The sequence below is a fragment of the Hippocampus guttulatus genome, chromosome 4 (assembly GCF_054856545.1).
Source record: "Hippocampus guttulatus isolate MCC_2025c chromosome 4, RoL_Hgut_1.0, whole genome shotgun sequence".
In the NCBI taxonomy this organism is placed as follows: Eukaryota; Metazoa; Chordata; class Actinopteri; order Syngnathiformes; family Syngnathidae; genus Hippocampus; species Hippocampus guttulatus.
In genome coordinates, this window is record NC_141264.1 from 4,148,563 (window position 1) to 4,164,228 (window position 15,666).

Sequence of the window (15,666 nt, forward strand, 5' to 3'; positions counted from 1 at the left end):
GCCATGCATGTTTTTGGAATGTGGGAGGAAACCGGAGTACCCGGGAATAAACCTACGCAGGCACAAGGAGAACAAGCAAACTCCACAGAGGACGGCTGGAGCCGGAATCAAACCCTGCACCTCAGCACTGTGAAGTCGATGCGCTAACCACTGGATCATTGGCCGCCTACTTGTGTACAACTGCTGTAAATGGTTAGAGTTCGTAAAGGTAAAAACAATCCTACGACAAGTGCTTCCGTTTCCCCCCCCTAACTTTCCTCCTCGCCATTTTAACCCTGAACACATTTAACAGTAAAAAATAGAAATGATGAGAAAGTAAATGGCACACATAATTGTGCATAACATAACCATTTGCTCTTTGAGTGCCCATGTAAAGGACTTTCACGTATTTTAGGACTCAAATATATTTTCTACTCTTTATCCCTGCCGTTCCTCTTTCTTTGCCCCATTTCTCCTTCTTCCCCGAAGGGTCTTACGTTAGTTCTATATTTAGTAACTGCCCTGGCAGTGCTATGTTTAGAACTGTGAGAAATGCAGGAGGAGCTCAACATATCAGGCAGGGGTGGAAGACATGTCTCGAGTAAAAAATGAGGGAGCCATTGACCAGAGCTTTAAATAGGGCTCTGACGCTCTAAACAGCTTGAGCCAGTCGCCAAGGGAACTGGCGGAGGAAGAACGCAGAAATTCTAGTGCACACATATGTGGTGGTTTGGACGTACTGTACCACCACATACAGAAATGAAAATGTGTCATTCTGGTCACCCACTCGGAAACAAATATAAATATGTTTGTATTGCTTACAAACAAAGACATTGAAATGGGAATCACAAAGTAAAACTTAGCTTGATAAAATGAGGATGGAGTCAGAAATGTTTTGAAAGCTCTACTGTATCATTGTACCTTCTATGGCATGGAGGTGGGTGCATGTGAGATATCCCACAACCCTCTGCTCTTGATGGGAGGTGCCCACGTGAACCTGGAGACATAAATTTGACAGGATGTAAATAAACATATCAAATTATAAGTTATGGGGAATGTTTGCATAGCAATTAGGTCCCGGTACAGTAAAATCAACAAGTAGATCATGGCAGCATTTCCTTAATTAGGTCAGTGGGGAGGAAGGTACACAAAATGACAATAGTCAAATGACAGATAACAAGAGCCTTATTGTTGCTTGTTATACACACACACACGCACACACACACACATCCATCCATACTTCCATCCAATTTCTGGGGCGCCGGTACGTGCTGGAGGTGATCCCACATGTCTTTTGGTGGTACACTTTGAACTGGTCGCCTGCTAATCGCAGGGCACACATAGTCGAGCAACCATCCACAGTCACACTTGCACTCACACCTCGGGACAATTTGGAGTGTTCCATTAACCTGCCACACATGATTTTGGAATGTGGGAGAAAACCGGAGGACCCGGAGAAAACCCACACCGTCATGGGGAGAACATGCAAACTCCACACAGGAAGGCCAGAGGCGGAATCGAACCTTGGACCGCCGTACCGTGAGGCCGACACATAAACCAGTTGCCCACTGGCTCACCTTCTCTCTTCTCTCTCTCTCTTTTTTATTTTATTTTTATTTTTTTTAATATATATATATATACACACACACACACACACACACACACACACACACACACACACACACACACTACCGTTCAAAAGTTTGGGGTCACATTGAAATTTCCTTAATTTCGAAGGAAAAGCACTGTTTTTTTCAATGAAGATAATTTTAAACTAGTCTTAACTTTAAAGAAATACACTCTATACATTGCTAATGTGGTAAATGACTACCGGTATTCTAGCTGCAAATGTCTGGTTTTTGGTGCAATATCTACATAGGTGTATAGAGGCCCATTTCCAGCAACTATCACTCCAGTGTTCTAATGGTACAACGTGTTTGCTCATTGGCTCAGAAGGCTAATTGATGATTAGGAAACCCTTGTGCAATTATGTTCACACAGCTGAAAACAGTTTAGCTCGTTACAGAAGCTACAAAACTGACCTTCCTGTGAGCAGATTGAGTTTCTGGAGCATCACATTTGTGGGGTCAAGTAAATGCTCAAAATGGCCAGAAAAAGAGAACTTTCATCTGAAACTCGACAGTCTATTCTTGTTCTTAGTAATGAAGGCTATCCCATGCGAGAAATTGCTAAGAAATTGAAGATTTCCTACAACCGTGTGTACTACTCGCTTCAGAGGACAGCACAAACAGGCTCTAACCAGAGTCGAAAAAGAAGAGGGAGGCCGCGTTGCACAACTGAGCAAGAAGATAAGTACATTAGAGTCTCTAGTTTGAGAAACAGACGCCTCACAGGTCCCCAACTGGCATCTTCATTAAATAGTACCCGCAAAACACCAGTGTCAACATCTACAGTGAAGAGGCGGCTGCGGGATTCTGGGCTTCAGGGCAGAGTGGCAAAGAAAAAGCCATATCTGAGACTGGCCAACAAAAGAAAAAGATTAAGATGGGCAAAAGAACACAGACATTAGACAGAGGAAGACTGGAAAAAAGTGTTGTGGACGGATGAATCCAAGTTTGAGGTGTTTGGATCACAAAGAAGAATGTTTGTGAGACGCAGAACAAATGAAAAGATGCTGGAAGAATGCCTGACGCCATTTGTTAAGCATGGAGGAGGTAATGTGATGGTCTGGGGTTGCTTTGGTGCTGGTAAGGTGGGAGATTTGTACAGGGTAAAAGGGATTCTGAATAAGGAAGGCTATCACTCCATTTTCAAGTCAAGTCAAGATGGCGCCCGAGTAGGCAGCCGTCAGCAAGGGCTCTCATGAGCCTTGCTTTTTTTTGTTTTTGTGTTTGTTTTGTCACTTTGTGTTGTTTACGTGATGTGGACTTTTTTCAGCATTTTTTGGCCACGACATTCATCAAGGAGGAAACTGTGCGCGCCTTCTCGGCAGCATGGGTATACCGGCACTGTTTTTGACTGGGAGGAATGCCGGCGCCATTTGACTGTTGTTGCTGGACAGTCCCGGGGCGCTTGTGTCTTGCGCCTGTAATGGGCAGCATTTTTCACAGCCCCGCTTTGTTTTAGCGGAGAGATCGGTGCTGTTGAACGGTTTGCGGCTGGATGGATGTAAGGCTTGAGGAGCCGACGATGAGAAGAAAGGAGCGTTAGCGCGGAGCGCCGATGCGGATTTGGAACTGGGAGTCGCGGCTTGGAGTTTGAAGCGGATTACGTGGGACAGGAGAAGTGAACTCATCTCTTTTCGTCAATGGACGCTACAGCTTCCTGTTTGCTTTCAAAACTTAGCTTGTAGCATACGTGTGCACATTTTCAGCATGACGTCTCTGATCCACTGGTGAAAGGACACTTTGATCCTCTCCTCTTTCATCTATAACTGCTTCAGACAACAAAATGTATGCAGAAAAGTGGTGAAGATTGCACGACTGTCTGTGTCCTATGTGTTGTGTTATTTTGACTTCAAAATGGCGCCGCGAGAGTGGCTGCCTTTCCAGCAGCTCCTATATTTTGTTGTTCTACTTCTTCCTTTCATAACTGCTGCTGTGAATTGGGAATTTCTCCATTGCGAGACTAATAAAGGTTTTCTTTTCTTATTTTGCAACGCCATGCCATACCCAGTGGACAGCACTTGATTGGAGCCAATTTCATCCTACAACAGGACAATGACCCCAAACACACCTCCAAATTGTGCAAGAACTATTTAGAGCAGAAGCAGGAAGCTGGTATTCTATCGGTAATGGAGTGGCCAGCGCAGTCACCAGATCTGAACCCCATTGAGCTGTTGTGGGAGCAGCTTGACCGTATGGTACGCAAGAAGTGCCCATCCAACCAATCCAACTTGTGGGAGCTGCTTCTGGAAGCGTGGGGTGCAATTTCTCCAGATTACCTCAACAAATTAACAGCTAGAATGCCAAAGGTCTGCAATGCCGTAATTGCTGCAAATGGAGGATTCTTTGACGAAAGCAAAGTTTGATGTAAAAAAAAAATCTTATTTCAAATACAAATCATTATTTCTAACCTTGTCAATGTCTTGACTCTATTTTCTATTCATTTCACGACGTTCGGTGGTGAATAAGTGTGACTTTTCATGGAAAACACAAAATTGTTTGGGTGACCCCAAACTTTTGAACGGTAGTTGTGTATATATATCTATACTGTATATATATTAGAGCTGTCAGTTTAGCGCATTTGTATTGGCATTCATTTAAATGTATTTTAACGGGATTCAATTTTTTCTCGCGAGATTAACACGGCACACGTCACAGCGGATGTTACGTTGCTCTATAAATATACCAGAAACAAAACAAGCGCGCCGCATAGGTCCACGCATGTTTGTTTTGCCAGCCACGGCAGCGCGAGATATCGAAAACGGATACTTAGAGAGTTTATGAATAGAAAGTTTACTTTTAAAAAGTTGCCAGATTGCTCCACTGACAAGACCAAAGTTACCTGGATGTTTTGCAGAAGTAAACTGAGCTATCATCATAGCACGTCGAGTCAGAAATACCAGTTAATGGCCAAGCACACAGCTGACGTGAGTACTCCGCCCCCTCGTCTCAGACAGACAGCTATGGATCATTTCAAAGCGAAGAAAATGGATGACACGACGAAGAACAAATTTGCTGAAGCCATAGCTAAATGTATGGCTCCTGCATGCAAGCCTGTCAACATTGTCCACAGCTCGACTCAAGCTGAAATCATTCGCATTGCATCGAACGACTCCACTACGGATTGCCAGAGAGAGCCTCCATTACAAGCTGTGTACAGAGATTGTTCATACCGGAGAAGGCTAAAGTACACCAAGCGGGAGAAGACACTGTTTCGGGAGAGAAATAAGAGACTAGGTTGATGAGCCTCTGGTGAATAAAGAGCAGGCTTACGTGGAGTTCGATGTATGCCACTGACGCGATTGTTACTTGTTTGGAACTATTTTGTGTGGAAGGTTACAATGTTCTGTGTTCATATAAATAAAGCGGGTGGAGCTTCTCTGTGTTCGTCTGACAGTGACAGTGCGCAGAAGCACGTCGAGAGTTGAGCGGTGCAGTGGTAGCGACCATACTGAAAATAAAACGTCTCCAGTGTTGTCATCGAACCAAGTGTCGTCATCCGAAATGATGTCTACACAAAACCGTAGAGAGACATTTGAGCAAGAAGGACCAACAGAATCCGCATAGCCTGACTGCTGTGTTCAAAGCAAACTTGAGAAAAACGAATTATGCAACCATGGCTTAAATCCACTACAGGCTGAGTACTAGTTTACCTTTGATGTGCACTTTATAATGTTATATTGCTCTGTTTTGATTCCATAAAAAGAGCTGTTAAAGCAGCTGTTGTGTGACAAAATATTTTTTTCACTGTTGTTGATGGATGTTGTTAATATTGTGTGAATAACTGCTCCAAGTGAAAAATGTTCATGTAAAATTGAAAATCAAAATTGTTATTTCAGTAAATATTTGAATTTTGCACATAGAAAACGGATTCATGATTCCATGTTGATGAGAGCATTAAAATGGGGGGAAAATAGGACAAAAATATATAAAAGGAAATTCAGAAACGATAAAAAATGCGTGAGTAAGCACGATTAATTTTTTAATTCATTTGAGTTAATTATGACAGTTGCATTTTTAATTAGATTAAATATTTTAATCATTTGACAGTTCTAATATATATACAGTACATCGAATGTTTAAGTTTATGAAAAACAAACCTGAAAAAACTTACCAGTGTTGCAAAGAAAGAAACAAAGCCCTCATGTTCATGTCCACATCGGAAATGTTAAATGTTGCTAGATTCGTTGAGTTATGAACTCATTTTATTTGATACGTATCTCTCATCACAGGGTATTCAGAGAAGAGCGGGAAGTGAAAATGAGCAGCGACTTCACACTCAAAGCCAAATCAAGCTGAATTACAAAAGCCTCAATCAGTGAAGGCCCAAGGCGGCTGTCACTAATTACCTGCACATCAACGTCACATGAGGAGTGAGCCAAGATTTCATCTTTCATTATTCCCACAAGCTTGATCACTTTACTTTTGCCTTGATGAAACAAAGCGGTTCGCAAACTGATAAGTTGTGCTGTTGGTTGTCAGTCAACCCCAAATCGCATCGTTTCAATCTTTTGTAATTTAGGAAAAATTACAGCATACTGTGCAGAATCCTGCAAATGAATGATCATTCATTTTTTTCAGATACACCTAAAAATAGAAAAGTTAAAATATGTCACATTTTAAAACAGACACGCACACACACAACACACACACAGAAGGAATAATTATAAGAGGGGATAAATGTTGAGTCTGAAAGCTTTAATTACTGAGCACTGGTTCCCTCTACAGGGAAACATTTTTAATTAATATTCAAGCTCTGTCTCTCTCTCTCTCTCTTTTAGTCTAATCCATTATCTCTCCACAAGATAAAATTCTGAGAAATGCAGCTGACCTGCTGCTGCTCTCCAGGAAAATCCACGGGGAAATTATGATTATGAGTATGTGCTACCCATGGGTTACATTTTCCTGAGACTAAATCCATAAGTGATGCGCAGCTTCCATCGTGATCAAAATAAAGCTGCAGGTTGATGTAAAGTGTCACGGTAGCAAGCCAAACTGGACAATCAAAATATTTTAGGTTTTGGACCGAGTTCTGTCGGCTATTTTACAGGGCAGCAAGTGGTGCAAGATGCCACCCTTACAAAATGCCTTGAGTTGGCTGTTATCAATAAATCGAGTGATACTAAATTAACATTTTATCATGAATGTTTCATATATTGTCTCCATTGTGTGGATAAAAAGTGTTTTTAAGTAAGACCAATCCGACCACCCATCCTTTGGAGAATTAGGTTGTGTCCTACTGGTGCCACCAATTAAGGAGAAAGTGTAATTTAACTTACATACTCGTAAGCAAAATGTTTTGAATGAATACAGTAATCCCTCGTTTATCGCGGTTAATGGGGTCCAAAACCATCCGCGATAAATGAAAATCCGCGAAGTAGCCCCCCTGTACAGGTACATGTACATGTGTATGAGTATAAAAAATATTTATAAGGCCAAATTTAATGGTATACATAATGTAGAAGTAAATTTTGTCGTAATTAACATTACTTAATGCTGTATACTAATAGATTTAAACATGTATAAGTTAGGTTAGGATAGTGTATGAATAACAAAATACAGTAAACATATACATGTAGTACTGTATATGTTGCTCTATGTGAGTCGCTGTTGTTTTGCTGACTTTCGCTGCTTGTCCCGGACCGTTTGCGGACTTTTTGCAGACTTCATTTTTAATTTAATAATTTTTTTTATTTTTATGAATATGTTTGAAAAAATCCACGATGCACTGAAGCCGCGATAAATGAACCGCGAAATAGCAAGGGATCACTGTAAAGGTTGCATCCATCCATCCATTTTCCGATCCACTTTATCCTCACAGGGGTCATGGGTCGTGCTGGAGCCTATCCCAGCTGTCTTTGGGCAGCAGGCAGGTACACCCTGAACCGGTTGGCAGCCAAACGCAGGGCACACATCGACGAACAACCATTCACGCTTCCAAACACACCTAGGGACAATTTAGAGCGTTCATTCAGCCTGCCCTGCATGTTTTTGGAATGTGGGAGGAAACCGGAGTACCCGGAGAAAACCCACGCAGGCACGGGGAGAATATGCAAACTCCACACAGGGAAGTCTGGGCCCGGAATCTTCTGCAATGTGAGGTAGACGTGCTAACCAATCGACCACCGTGCCGCTCTAAAGGTTACATAAAAGCATCAAATAAAAACCAATACTTTGTATTTATTTTAATTTTCTTTAGCACAGATTGTTTTTACCAAAATTTACTCATCTGATTCACTGTCTTCTGTGTTTAAGAAAAATCTTGACACTTGAGAGGAGTGAATTTTGTTTCCAAATAATTCTTTCATAGTACTCCTCTTGCTCGTGTGCATAGTGCATTCAGTAGTTGGTTCAGTTTTAAAATGCACTAAATTTTTACAGACAAAAATGTGAAGGCCTCAGTGTTAGTCATTAGTCAGTATTATTCACTTTAAGTTGCACCATCATTTAGATGCATGTCTGGAAAGCTGGTACAGTCTCCACATTAAAATTCAATATATTATCAACTTAATTATCTTTATTATTCATTTGTACTTTCCTGAAAAAAATGGACACAGATAATATTACCAAACACGTTATTACACAGTAGAACACAGTATATGTTTCCTTTCAGAGTTACATATGTTTTAAGTTGCCGTTAAGACATACTCTGCATTACGGGGCGAGCTGAATGATTGCCAGCTTGTTAGGGGATGCCTGGAGTGACCACGAATATGAGAGGCCAGCTTTTAAATTGCAATGACAATCAGCAGCACTAAAAGGATGAGTCGGTCAGCAACCAAGCTGTGTGTAAGTGTGTCTTCATTGGAGTTTGTATATGAAAGGATCTGTCTGGGCACAAGGAAACAAATGCTCATGCACACACACACACATTCACAAACACAGACTTGTGCTTACTGGCACAACCACCATGAACATGTGGAGCGAGCTCAGCAGGAACTGGATTCCTTCCAACCCAGAGACTGACACTATTCAAATTCCCAACTCTCTTTTTGGACAGCAAACACAAGATTAGACCTCTTCCTGCACCCCTCTGCCACGTACTGTACAGGGTTGAGGGTGACAGGGGAGTGGATTTTCACTTCTGTCCCATCTCATGGCCACAGAGAAAATTGTGAACCACAGTCAAAAAAACCCCAAAATCAATCTGTTCATTCCTGTTCCCCGTGAAATCAACTTCCACTCTGGTACTACACCCATTTTGGAGGTGAGTTGTATTAAAAATGGCTACGCATGTGTCCGAGGTTTTTCCTACTGCCTTAGTCTGCTCCTGTGAACTTTTTATCCTGGACTGTCTCAATACCACGATTAAAGGTAAAGATGACTCCCAAATTGTGTGTGTGTGTGTGGGGGGGGGGGGGTGTATATATATATATACTGTATATATATATCATACCTGTCAACTTTTCGGAGCGCCAACCTGTATAAACTACCAAAAAAATCCTTATAAAGAGCAAAAAATCCTTATAACATACCAAAGCATTTTATATGTCAAAATAACGGCAGAAAAATACCCACGAAATTTTCAATGATATTTATTGTAGATCTCCAACTCCAAATCATTTGGAGTTGGTGAAAAAAACCCCCGGAAATGTTCAGAATCCGTATGATTTGTGCGATACGGCCATATATGTAAGATTTACCACAAAATCCGTATGAACTATGGCTAAACCGTATGAGTTGACAGGTATGATATATATATATATATATATATATATATATATATATATACACACATACAGTAATCCCTCATTTATCGCGGTTAATGGGGACCAAAACCACCCGCGATAAACGAAAATCAGCGAAGTAGCGACCAATTAACATATACATAAAAAACAAAATTGCTACACGTGGGCCTTTGCGCTTGAGCAGAGCGCACTAGCACACACACACACACACACACACACACACACACACACACACACACACACACACACACACACACACACACACACACACACACATTCAGGCCAGCGATCCCACTGCGTGCAGCAGCCGTGTTTATAATTAGTTAATTAAGGATGATTGACAATTAAGGATGGAAGAGACCTGCTTTTCTTCTTATAACCCTCCTCTCTCTCTATCTCTCTCTCTCTCTCTCAGCCGCACACACACACAGACACTCCACGCACACGCACACACTAGCAGCATCGTAAACAACACTTAGACACTGATTAAAGATCAAAGGGTAACCATCCATCCATCCATCATCTACCACTTATCCGGGGCCGGTCGTGGGGGCAACAGCTTTAGCAGGGAAGCCCAGACTTCCCTCTCCCTAGCTACTTCTTCCAGCTCTCCCTGGGGGATCCCGAGACGTTCCCAGGCCAGCTGGGTGACATAGTCTCTCCAGCGTGTCCTGGGTCTTCCTCGGGGTCTCCTCCCGGTGGGACATGCCCGGAACACCTCACCAGGGAGGCGCTCAGGAGGCATCCGAATCAGATGCCCAAGCCACCTCATCTGGCTCCTCTCGATGTGGAGGAGAAGCGGCTCGACTCTGAGCCCCTCCCGGATGACCGAGCTTCTCACCTTATCTCTAAGGGAGACACCCTGCGGAGAAAATTCATTTCGGCTGCTTGTAACCGGGATCTCGTTCTTTCGGTCACGACCCATAGCTCGTGACCATAGATGAGGGTTGGAACGTAGATCGACCGGTAAATTGAGAGCTTCGCCCTTTGGCTCAGCTCCTTCTTCACCACGACAGACCGATACAACGTCCGCATCACAGCAGACGCTGCACCGATCCGCCTGTCGATCTCTCGCTCCCTCCTGCCCCCACTCGTGAACAAGACCCCAAGATACTTGAACTCCTCCACTTGGGGCAAGATCTCCTCCCCGACCCGGAGGGGGCACTCCACCCTTTTCCGACTGAGGACCATGGTTTCAGATTTGGAGGTGCTGATCTTCATCCCAGCCGCTTCACACTCGGCTGCGAAACGCTCCAGTGAGAGCTGGAGAGCCCTGTTTGAAGGAGCCAACAGCACCACATCATCTGCAAAAAGCAGGGATGCAATACTGAGGCCCCCAAAACGGACCCCCTCAACGCTTCGGCTGCGCCTAGAAATTCTGTCCATAAAGGTTATGAACAGAATCGGCGACAAAGGGCAGCCTTGGCGGAGTCCTACCCCCACTGGAAACGATTCCGACTTACTGCCGGCAATGCGAACCAAACTCTGACATCGGTGGTATAGTGACCAAACCGCCCGTATCAGGAGGTTCGGTACCCCATACCCACGAAGCACCCCCCACAGAACTCCCCGAGGGACACGGTCAAACGCCTTCTCCAAGTCCACAAAACACATGTAGACTGGTTGGGCGAATTTCCACATACCCTCGAGGACCCTGCTAAGGGTGTAGAGCTGGTCCACTGTTCCACGGCCGGGACGAAAACCACACTGCTCCTCCTCAATCTGAGGCTCGACTTCCTGACGGACCCTCCTCTCCAGCACCCCTGAATAGACCTTACCAGGGAGGCTGAGGAGTGTGATCCCTCTGTAGTTGGAACACACCCTCCGGTCCCCCTTTTTAAAAAGAGGGACTACCACCCCGGTCTGCCAATCCAGAGGCACTCTCCCTGTTGACCACGCGATGTTGCAGAGGCGTGTCAACCAGGACAGCCCCACAACATCCAGAGCCTTGAGGAACTCCGGGCGGATCTCATCCACCCCTGGGGCCTTGCCACCGAGGAGCTTTTTAACCACATCGGTGACTTCAACCACAGAGATAGGAGAGCCCACCTCAGAGTCCCCAGGCTCTGCTTCCTCCAAGGAAGGCGTGTTGGTGGAGTTGAGGAGGTCTTCGAAGTACTCTGCCCACTGGTTCACAACGTCCCGAGTCGAAGTCAGCAGCGCCCCATCCCCACTGTACACAGTGTTAGTGGTGCACTGCTTCCCCCTCCTGAGACGTCGGATGGTGGACCAGAATTTCCTCGAAGCCGTCCGGAAGTCGGCTTCCATGGCCTCACCGAACTCTTCCCACGCTCTGGTTTTTGCCTCGGCGACCACCGAAGCTGCGTTCCGCTTGGCCAGTCGATACCCGTCAGCTGCCTCTGGGGTCCCACAGGCCATAAAGGCTCGATAGGACTCCTTCTTCAGCTTGACGGCATCCCTTACTGCTGGTGTCCACCAGCGAGTACGGGGGTTGCCGCCACGACAGGCACCAACCACCTTACGGCCACAACTCAGATTGGCCGCCTCAACAATAGAAGCACGGAACATGGTCCACTCGGGCTCAATGTCCCCCGCCTCCCCCGGAACATGGGAAAAGCTCTGTCGGAGGTGGGAGTTGAAACTCCTTCTGACAGGGGATTCCGCCAGACGCTCCCAACAAACCCTCACAATACGTTTGGGTCTGCCAGGACGGACCGGCATCTTCCCCCACCATCGGAGCCTACTCACCACCAGGTGGTGATCAGTTGACAGCTCTGCCCCTCTCTTCACCCGAGTGTCCAGAACAAAGAGTAACCCACCGTGATAAAACAGAAAGAAGATGCACAGCCAATCAACATGGCTTTACATTTTCTCAGCCCCCCCCCCCCTCACCTCACATGTACTGTATATCTTGCTATATGTGACTCACTATTGTTTTGCTGACTTTCACTGCTTCTCGAGGACCGTTTGCGGACTTCTTGCAGACTTCAAATTTTATTATATATTTTTTATGAATGTTTGAAAAAATCCGCGATGCACCGAAGCCGTGATAAACGAACCGCGAAATAGTGAGGGATCACTGTATATATATATATATATTTTCTGTCCTTTGACACCGCTACTCCAGTTATTATGAAGGCAGAGAAAGTTGTGAGGGTGGAATCACACAAGCAATTACAGGTAGGTGTACACATTAATAATGATTAACTGAACTGGTTGCATTTATGTAAATGCCCTCTTTGGGAAGAGACAGAGAGCAGATCTCTTGAGAGCAGCTGCAGCAGGCTGCTGTATGTGGTGGCCAGCGCACTATTCCTTGTGGGTTTGCATCAAGAATGTTGACGAAAGAAGGCTCATTAAGGTGGCAGTGTCGTGGGATGGCATTCACCGTGCCCTTGCCCACACCACCTGCAGTGTTGCCTTCTTCGCTTAACTGAATATGATTGACTCCAAGTCCAAATATTTTTTGTTTGAGCCATTAACGGGAATCTAAAGCTAAAAAACATACCTTTGAAAGTGCAGTGTTCATCATTTGCAATATGGTCACCTCACATTCTGTCAAAGTAGCACCCGCATCTGACGGAAAGGCCAAATGAGCTGCCTGCTTTCAAGCTTGTCTGACATTTGGCGCCTCCGTGGCAATTTGCAAGACTTCATTCTCCACTTGGCGAAACATTTTTCACTCTGTGGTTTGGCCCAGAGGAAGAAAACTCACAGTAAAGTGTGTGGCTCAGGAAGCTGAAGGACAAAATCACGGCCATCTTGTACAACTCCTCACACTTTCTCCATGACAAGCAAGCTATAGCAGATGAGCTCTTCAGGTGCGGGGGCAGCATGGCTCAGTGGTAGAGAGGTTTTCTCCCATCTTGAAGGTTGCGGGATTGTTCCTCAACCCTTGTGACCATGCTGCAGTTCTCCTTGAGCAAGATGTTAAACCCCCAATTGCTCCTGATGTTACATCATCAGTAGGTATATGAGGAAATAGTGTTAAAAACGATGAGTATCAAAAGTTGAACAACACTGTAGAAGTGAAATCCCATTTCCTGTTGCTTCTTTGTACTAACCACCTTGAGACTCTACCAGTGGTGTATTGAAGACTTCACCAACCAGGGACCAAAACATTATCGAGATGAGAGAGTATCACCACTGAGACAAGAAATGAAACACTACAAGCTAACCTGGCTGTAAAATTAATGTTTGCCTTAGCTATGATTGTTGCAAAAACAATTGAGGGAGGCTTATTTTTGCTCATTGCTATAGAATGGGATATTTTGATTGCAACTTTCCAAGGATAGTTAATTTAATGGTTATTTTCGCTGTCCTCTCTTTGTACTGATAAAAGTTGGACGTGATGCTAGCAATTTCTCTACGCAGCGCTACAGAATTTGCACATTACAGAGCATTTTCGCATACATATCACACTAATGCTGTGTTTCTCAAATAGTGGGGCGCGCCGTTGCACCTCCACTACGTTAGGGGGCAGTGGCGCTCTCATTGGCAGAGTTTGCGCAGGGAGCATTCTCAGGGAGGAAATATGACCAGGCATATGTAGAGATTGGCTTCAATGTGTCTGCGGTGGCAGATGAGGGAAGATCGATGTGCTTACTTTGTCAAAAAATTTTGGTAGTGGACAGCATGAAACCAAATAAATTAAGGCGTCACTTAAAGACATTATACCCCAATCACGCTGATAAGCTGCTTGAGTTTTTTCAGCGAAAACGTGCCGAATATTGCCAACAATCATGCCGCTTTGTGACTGCTACTTCAGTAAACTAATAATACAGGTCCCCGCTACACATTGAGCAAGAGCCGAGAGTTGCTGTGTCCTGCTTCAAACCTTGCTTTGAAAAGCTGTGCATTGCAAAATGTGCTCATTGTAGCCATTAATCCAGACATCATCTTTGATTTAAAAAAAAAGTACAAATTCCTTTATATATTTCTGTTTTGCTGGTTAAAGTTTTTTTAAAATATTGTGCTCCTGAGATAATGTTGGTGATTAGTTTGGATGCATTATTAGTTATTGAGTTGATGTCATTTTATTTTTCAGTATCGTATGGTTTGACATGGTCAGTCAAAAAATATTTCTTGTTGAATTAAGGATTCAATGTTATTTTCGAATTTCAGATGCACTTTAAACCTTTTCTGTTCCAGTTACTAAAGCTATTCTTTGTTGTAAGTTGGTCCATAAAGCTGGTCCATATTTCTTTGTTTTTTTTATTCTCTTATACGTTAATAAGGATGCAGTGTCATGCAAAGGTGTACAGACGCTCCCCGACTTACGAACATTCGAGTTACGAACAACGGTACATACGAACGTTTTTGCGGGTATGTCGAAAAATGTTCGGACAGAGATGCTGTAAGTTAGATTTTGTATTTCGCGCCTTTTTCCGAGTAGTGCTTCTTTCCGCCGCTAATACCGACGTGAGGCACTGTGAGAGGAGGAGGAAACGCCTGTCCCCATGAAGAAATTCGAGACGGAACTCTTGGCCGAGGGGTTTTCGCTCATAGATAAAGCGATCGCACTCTTCGAGCAGCAAGACCCAAATATTGAACGTTACACAAAGGTTGCAAATCAAATGAATTATGCCATACAGTGCTACTGCATCATTTATGATGAGAAAAAGAAGAAAAATGTGCAATCGTCGTTAGATCGCTTCTTTCGGCCAGTTTCTAGTACACCCTCCAAGGAAGATACTCGTCAACCCTCAACTTCTTCCTTCATTGATGTTACGGAGGAGGAAGTAACTCTTGAAGCCCATTCCAGCGACGACGAAGACCCTCACGGCCCCATGATATAAAATCCTCCTCTTCCTTCTCCTCCCCCTCCATCATCTCCTTAAGCCTTCGAGTACATCTTCCAAAAGGTGTCATTATACTTTACATTTACTACTTTTGGAGAAAGTGTATATTTTGTTTGAATACAGAAAGGCTAATCCAAATGAAGAAGGAAGACATTTCCATCTTTCAGCTTGATGCCACATTCATGCTCTGGTTGTCGTGCCATCAAGACAGCGCTCCTCGTGCTTATGCAACACAACTTTCGAAATGGTTCCTCAACTCATTAAGACTACTGCAATTCATGTCATGTCAAATCTACTCTTCCTTAATGCTGTAGCCACTGATGCACTCTCGCACGAAGTGCAGTGGTTAAGTAAAAACATCCTGCATTGCTTCTGACCGCAAAGGGAAACATGACTAAATTTCTCTGAATAAAAGAATGGAGAGGTTTCTGATTGTCTATCGAGGAATCTACTGTGGACTGGTGTGAAACGTTGAATTACAATCAAGTAAGAATGCTTCAGAGCTCAGACATGCGCAGAAAATCGTGCCCCTTCTTCATAGGCAAGAGAGTTATTCTAATAATTAAAGTCTATTGAAAACATTGTCGAAACCAAGTTAAAAGTCCTACATGG

At 44.0% G+C, this 15,666-nt stretch overlaps 1 protein-coding gene across 1 annotated transcript in view; it reads right to left on the reverse strand.

The window, feature by feature from the left end:
* smpd3 (sphingomyelin phosphodiesterase 3) overlaps nucleotides 1-15,666 on the reverse strand; it is a 77,942-nt gene that overhangs the window by 20,740 nt on the left and 41,536 nt on the right. Inside the window, exon 5 of the mRNA XM_086109239.1 lies at nucleotides 901-976. Within this exon, the coding sequence (XP_085965365.1) occupies nucleotides 901-976 (76 nt within the window). The remainder of the gene's footprint in view (nucleotides 1-900; nucleotides 977-15,666) is intronic.